The sequence below is a fragment of the Malurus melanocephalus genome, unplaced genomic scaffold (assembly GCF_030028575.1).
Source record: "Malurus melanocephalus ecotype Western Australia unplaced genomic scaffold, MMel_1.1 scaffold_15, whole genome shotgun sequence".
In the NCBI taxonomy this organism is placed as follows: Eukaryota; Metazoa; Chordata; class Aves; order Passeriformes; family Maluridae; genus Malurus; species Malurus melanocephalus.
Window position 1 is genome coordinate 396424 of NW_026623247.1, and position 7817 is coordinate 404240.

General features: G+C 37.5%; 1 protein-coding gene across 1 annotated transcript; it reads right to left on the minus strand.

Moving 5' to 3' along the window:
• Positions 1 to 266: 266 nt before the first annotated feature.
• LOC130584456 (protein FAM240B-like) lies at positions 267 to 4262 on the minus strand. The gene is made up of 2 exons (XM_057384443.1): positions 4117 to 4262; positions 267 to 1820 (listed from the first exon to the last, which is right to left on the minus strand). The coding sequence occupies exons 1-2, from the start codon at positions 4260 to 4262 to the stop codon at positions 1688 to 1690; spliced, it is 279 nt and encodes a 92-aa protein (XP_057240426.1). The 3' UTR covers positions 267 to 1687.
• Between the last annotated feature and the right edge of the window lie 3555 nt (positions 4263 to 7817).

Consider the following 7817-nt stretch of genomic DNA (forward strand, 5'->3'; position numbering starts at 1 on the left):
CCAAGCCACCCAAGGTCCCCAAGTTGCTCTCTGCTTCTTTGGAGAAATGAGAATCCCTGTACTTCCAGCCCTCGAGATGATTCCACCACCCAGAGAYGACTTGAGGTGGTATAAAATAACACACAGACACAACCACAGGGCTCCAGGCTCTGATCCCTCACTGCAAAGAATTAACTCTGTCCTTGGACACTTGGTTACAGAAAAGAACTTTTTAGAGAATAGTCGGAAATAAGTGCTTGCAGAAGAGGAAGACCAGCCTTGCAGGACAAAAGCAGCTACARCTTTATTATTTTTCAGCAATGCTTTTCTAATGTAAAACAGCCATTGAAACAATTGCATGTTTTTTGGGTCAGTTTTTATGAAAAGAAACTGATAATGCAATCCCTTGAGTTTTCACTATCAGAAAAACATTTTATAAAATTTTAATTGCTTTAATCCTTCATGGAATAACAACATTTATGTGATAGCTTTTTCTTTTTCTGTGGGAGAATATCACTTTGAAAAGGTGAGAACATTCAGTAAAACTTTGTGTTTTAATTAAATATTGTTTTAGAAGGACAAAAAAACCATTTATGAGAGGTTMAAGTGGTTTTTGTTCTGTTTTGAAATTTATCAAATGTGTTCTTATCTACTTCTTTAGTATGAGCAAAGAGTCAAAGTAAATTTCTATCTGGCATAATACTGTTAGAGACAAACTGCTGTTTAGACTTAYGAATTTTCTCTTGCATAACAAAGATTAATTGAAGAGATAAGAAATAAATGGCTTAATCTAAAAGATTGGTATTTAGATGCATGGACGTACAGGTAATCAGGGAACATTGTTATTACCCTGTGCTTAGTTTTTCCTGCCTCTGCTTCRCCTAACCCAGAAGAAGATGCAGCAATTTTTAGGATTAGTGCACCCCAGGCATGGCGAGTGAAACTTTGCATTGTATTTCTGTGCTGTTTTGATGATCTGATTTTGCTGCCCTCCATTTCAAACTCTCACACTGACTTTCTCTTGCTGCCCTCCATTTCAAACTCTCACACTGACTTGCTCTTACTACTCTAATATTTGTCAAACTGGCTCAAAAACTCAGTAGTCTTTTATTCACCTACTCCAAGAAAGCCAAAGTCATCTTCTCTGTTCATTTAATTATTAAGATCTGTAAGTGTTCTTACATATTGATCAGAAAAGTTCTTTCCCCTCCATTCCATTAAAGAGTCTATTTCTCCTCCTGGCCAGCTGATCAGGCTAATCCTTAACTCCTTCCACTGTGGCTCATCAAGAGACAGAAAATCTTATGTCTGCATTAAGCCAGACTCTGTGATCTGAGTAAATGGAAATAYGCATTTTTGCATGCAGCTATCTGAATATATTATTCCTATTAAACAAGCCACCCCGTTTCTTAGCAGTACATTGGTGTCACTTGAAAATGCAGTTAGATAAGAGTCCTGATACAACACAGTAACAATATATCATGGAAAATTAGAATTGTCTGCTTCTCATCTCTTCCTTTGTGCTCTTTTTCCTGTGGCATTTTTCTTGCACTGAATTTCAATAGGACTTTAGTAGTAGCTCTAGTAAATAGTTTGGAAAAGGGGCAGAATCTGACCTTTTGGTTGTTCAGCAGTGTAATTGCTGGTTTACATGTGCATACAGAAAGTCAGAATCAGGCCCAATGCTTGCTGAGTTTGCACAGCAACTTTAAGCAACAGTTTTATCYGGTGAGGGAAGAGCCTCGATAGAGAGTGGCGTCATTTGTCCATCCTGGGTTTTCATGTGCGCCTGGACCTGCCTGACTCGACCTTCCAGCCGCAGAGTCCATTCRTGGCGAAGTCTGTAAAGAGAGTACAAGTGCTTAGCAATTATTGAGCCAAATCCTTCAAATATATCCAGGGCTTTTCAGCAGGGTTGAAGCTTTCCTCTCTTTCATCACCAGAGCACTTGTCCTGTATTTATTTACCAATTACACATCCCTCTAGCTTGCTAGATTGGGAATGCAGGGGAGAAAGGGATAGTGCTGATGCTATCAGTGGTTGACATTGCTGGATTCCGAATGAGTCAAACAACTGCTGAAATACTGTCACTGTGAAGAACTCTGTTTTTCCCTCTGGGGTATTCTCAAAGCCACACAGAAGTACTGCCTATGCAGTAAGGTCATTCAATGTGTAAATTTAAAAAGATAGTTTCTCCCTCATCCCCTCAAGTTCTACTGTAAAATATTGTGGAGAAGAGCAGGCAGAACTTACAATGTTATAAGATTAGATATTGTATGGTAATGCCAAATGCATCATARAATATATGAGTTTTTATATTAGCCTTGTTGTGATGAAAAGAATAGCAGCCAATTATTTCATCGGAGAATAACTCAGCAGTAGTTCAGTGTTTCACATGGGTGTTTGTATTAGTTTGGCTTCTGAGTTCSGGTTTACATTGTGTTTTAAATTACCTAGTCTTCAAAAATCTTTTGTGTGTATAGTTAAGCTTCAAAAAAATAGGTGCAGTGAGTTAGGAGAAACTTGCTATTGAGAATCCTGGTGTTTCTTATCAATCAGTGTCCTACATGCCACAAAGGGAGCACTTGCCTTTATGCAAAACTACATCATTCTCCCAAGTGCCTCTTAGCTGAGGTAGTAGACAGGTATGTTTTGCAGTGAAAGTGTTTAAAGTGTTTATTACATCCTGAGAGTATCTTTTTTTTTTTCTTGTTTTTTTTTTTTTTTTCATATTAGAGAACACTTTGTGAACAATCTGGACTTTGCTTGGGCAAGTGACTTTGAAGGAACTTGCTCGGGTCTATTCCTGTTGTGATGGGTCAGTTAGGACATACTGAACATGTACATTAACACATATTCAAGGTTCTTTCACTGCATTTCATTTCTGCTTTTCAGAGAAGATCTTTTAACATTTTCAGTTTTGTGAAGTCAAAAATGTTGTCTAAACCACAAATTGCACTTTGTTTGCACTGTCTTCTCATTGTAGTCTTTTGTGATCTAGTATGATAAATGTTTCCAGTCAGGCTGAACACCTTCCTGGATTTTATAACATGTATTTTTTTCTCCAGCAATTTTGTTATTGGGATTTGGGAATGCTAGTGACTATCTGGAGTAGGATACTGAAAGCAAGATTGTCTACATCTGACTTTTTTGAGTCACAAGGCCTGCCCAGATCTTGATTTTAAAGACTTTAATGATGACAATGCTTTCCTCCTTGGGCACTAACATCAAAGTACCAAGAATCCTTTCTCAAGAAACTGCCCAAACTGCCCTTAGCAGCACTTTCCAATTTATTGACATCAAACTGAGTCCCATTTTTCAAAGAAGTGTCCCATTTTTCAAAGAAGTTTATGTGGGAAAACCTTTGTTAATTTCAGGAGGAAAGCACAAACAGGAAGCCACATAAGACATGGTATTTCTTGCCCTTTGTCCAGTAGTAGTCAGGGGATTCACTTAGTGCAGGAGACCCTGGTTCAAACTTTTGAGATGCAACAAGTTGAACAAAATTTTGAACCAGTCCGCCACACTTGTGCAGAGTATCTATACCACAGGATATCTGTACAGCTTTCTCTAGGCAATCCCTGTTGTTTCTTACTGCTTTGTTAAGAAACTCCCCACAAATGAAACAAACAAACAAACCCCCAAAAGAAAAACTGACACTTTTTTTCCATTGAATGAGAAAATCTTTTTGTGTCACTTTTATCTTTGGGCTTATATGATGTGAAGGGCTGTTAATATGGSAAAGATGCCACAGGTTTTTTATTCTATAGATTAAGTGGTTGGTTGTCCCTTTAATGTAATACTATTTTATTTATTTGTGTAGCTCCACCAGTTCCAGGTAAAATTCCTGCTATTTTCTGGCTGTCACAAGCCATAATTCCAAAGTGCTTTATTTTTTCATGGCTGTGCTCCAAGGCCTTTGAAGAATGCTCATGAGGTTTAAAGGGTGAGGGGTGTCTGAGTTTCCATGCAGAAGAGCCATGGTAATATGAGACAAGCAGCTGTGAGAGGAAAGGTGCCAAAGACCCAGAACACAATCTGAGCTATGAATAAAGCAGTACAATAACRGGTTACCTTATTTTAAAACACGTGATGACATGCTTTGCTGTCTTGTGGTAAAGATAAAATACCACTTACTTGTTCAGGGCACTTTTGCTTAACCTGGACTCTTCAGCTTCTTGTTGCTTAGTTTGCTCTTGGATGACCTTTTCCCAGAAGTTCTTCAGCTCTTCCGCATCATGACCACCCATCCTGTGGCGTTTAACGTTCGTATGCTTGCTCATTTTCTGAAAAGCAATTTGGAGGTCAGAGCAGTCAAAAGCTTAACCTGAGGCAGACACTGTGTTCCTTAGCCCCTTGAAATTTCATTCTCACCAAGTGCTATTAAAATAAAGTATGTCACCTGAAAAGAATAGGTAACTGGTGCTTAGTCTGACTTGAACCAAAATATAAGGCATTGAAACAGGCCTTGGGTGACAGCTGAATGGCATAACTATATTTTTGTTACTGAGTAATGACTGAGYGGGGCACAGTTCACTGAAATATTGTGGATGCCTCAGTATGTGTGAAATTTTAAGTAATTTTAGAAGAACTTGTGAAAAATGCTTTCAAGTATAGTGCCATTGTCACTGAAGTTCAGATTAGATGAGAAGATCTTTCCTATTTTCTATCTTCCATATTCTTAGGCCATGAATGGCTTTATATCAGGGAAATAACATTGCTCCTAAATGATTCCTTCTGCTACTCTGAATGATGTCGTGCACAAAATATGTTGAAGCACACAGAGAGCAAAGCCCCGAGGAGTTGTTATGATTTTGTTTATTTTATTAAAATTCAGTCTTAAATATTATTAAAAATAGAGCTTATAAAAATACAGGGRTAATTTCCAATGAATGGCAAAAAGAGCAGAAAACAGGCAAATTTGTTTTTGCTGAATGAATGCTTGCTATTTAAAAATTAAAACTCTCATCATGTCTKATGGCCTTGCAGATATTACAAACAATTACCAATCATAATGGTACTTTGAAAAGTTAAGTTATTTCCTGAATCATTCTCCTCCATTAAGCCCCAGCAAGGGGTGGGAGGATACAAGAAAGAATCTCAAAAACCTAAATTCCAGAGTTTTCTATTACTGGATCAGCACTTAATTTRAGGGTTGCTATGAAATCCCTTTGCTTCCTCATGTAATCTGTGTTCTGCTATCATTGAATTCTTTTGCCAATGCTCCACTCTCCAGTGAGGATGAATTAATGCCTCACAGACCCTGATGCATACTTGTGAATCTTCTTCCTAGATGATTCATACTTTTGGAGCTATCCTTGATAAATACAATAAAGATAGTGCTATCGTAGAGCAGTGGGAGGAAACATTTGCTTTGCACAATGCTGTAAAGTGGAAAATCATAGTAAAAGAAAAGGACAGTCAGATGTAACACAATTAAGGCAGATTTCTGCAAGGTCTTACTCTCAAATACAGTATTTGAAACTTCTGGCACCTTATAAGGAAACATAAGTAAGTTCTGGTCATCTCCCTATATTGCATATTTTAGATTTGTTATTTAGATTTTCACAAATCTGTTTTTTAAAAATATCAATAATAATTGATCCAACAAATGATTTTGCCAAATTTGGTGTGAACCCTGGCTGGACAGGAAAAACTGCTTAACAAAAAGAAAAATCTCTTTGAAATGCATTAGTTTTCCTCTGAGAAATCCAGTTGCTTGAAGACCAGCACAGCCCAACTGGAGCAATAAGCATGAACTGGTAAATGTGATGTGAGGTCATGTAATATGACCTCCTGTGTGATTGAGAATTTTGAGTGGTTCAGATACTTGTCCCCTTCGCAATAAGGTGAGTTGGAGCTGCAGTAGCACCAAAACAACCACCTGCTTTTCTTTGAGGCAAACAACATTTTTCTGGTATTTCCTTCGCTGTGGACTGGGGATGCTGTAGATGTAGCACAGTGTGAYGCAGGAGGAATTGTTACACTGGTGTGGGAACAGCAATTCCACTCACACTTCTTGCTAAATGTGTTGTGTTTGTCAATGAATGTGGTCTAAATGGGAATATGAGCAATCTTAACAATATTTTGTCTCACTCTGAGAGACAAAATAATAACAGTATTATTTAAAGTTTCATCTTGCAAAAAAATATGCAAATCACAGATGCACTGGAACATGCCCTATCAGTATCTTAGTTCTATAGGCCTTGAGCAGTGTTAAAATAAATGCTCTGGTAATAGCTCGTTACAGTGAGTGATGGAATCTGATTATTTCATCATTCCTGGATCAGCAGGTCACACGGGTCTCTGCACCATTTAGAGGCTCTTCTATCACCAGCAGCTGCCCACTTGACACTCTGCAGATGATTATCCCATTGCCTCAGAAGCCAAGTGCAAGTTGCTGACAAACGGAGTCCGTTTGCCCTCCAAACCCTATTATATTTTGCCTCATATAGGAATCTGCCATAACACATTAACCTTTCATTAGAGATTAAATTTTTATGATTATTAAACTTCTAGTTGATGTTCTCCAAATGGTACAAAGAGGGTCCCCAGTCTTTATGTGAGRTTTAAACTGATTAGATTTTGAGGGGATGCATGCCGGTTTTGGCTGCCTTAAGTCTTGGCTGCTCCAGTCATAAGAGAAAGCTGTGATCAGACAGGTGCCCAGAAGATGGAAGTACTTCTGCAACTTTTATTCTGCTGTGTCTGTGGGTCTTTTTGCAACATTTGGTAATGGTTCCTAGGAACTTCAGTGACGGTGAACATTTCACATGGTGTTGCCATAGTCCTTGTTAAGACAGATCCTTGGTGTGAAACTTTTGAAGACAGTGCTGCCTGCATTACTGGCCAGCATCTTTCATGGTATGATGGGTGAAACCATGATTTATTTGTATTAAAAAAAAACAAAACAAAACAAAACAAACAAAACAAACCCATCTTTATTATTGCTCTAGGAAATATATTTTGTTGCTGTGTGATCTTTTTCTTTGTTTTTAGAATTTCTCTATAAGAGAAAATGGCCTTAGAAAAATGGACTTAATGTCATCAAACTTGTTCTTGATTACTTCGCTCTGATAACTCAGAGCTCAGTAACTAGCAGAGCAGTTAGATTTTCCCTGTAAGTAAAAGCACACTTTCTTACAGACACTTGACCATTTTTCTCTGGATGGAAAGTGAGCAAGGAAAATAGGTTCATCATTCCAGAGACATTAAAGGGAAGTCAGGGAGGTGTCTTTCTGACTCCTAATGACAGTTCTTTTAACATGTTTATCTGCTGGTATGAATGTAAAATCAAGAACAAGCACTTCTAATCAGAAGACCTCAAATTTAGTAAATAGGACTTATGAACTAAAAATTTATGTTATAAAACTTTCTGTAATATATTTTCTATGAAGTGTTACCAGAATGTGCATAACACAGGTGCAAGACAAGTCCCTTATTAAAGCTTCAACTAAGATGGTAAAGGCAGAGCTATTCTTATATAGGTTTTACAAACCTTATATAGGTTTTACAATCCTTTAAAAAGCTGACTGCTTTTTTAGAGAGCCAATAGATAAAGCAGCATTTAAATAAGGGTGAAATTAGATCTTGGTTAATGTGTCTTGTGCATTTGGTAGCTTAAAACTCAACTGTCAAAAACGTGTGTAAGGGTGTACAAAAGAGTTTTTGCAGAACTCATCATTTATAGAAATTATGCTAACATATTATTAATTTATGGAGAATGTCCKCAAGAAGAAGTAATTGTAAAAACAAAATTGATGGCATCGTAAAAGAAAAATCTCCCACATTTATAATCAAACTATAAATCTGACGGCCATGCAGCAATCTGTAAGACA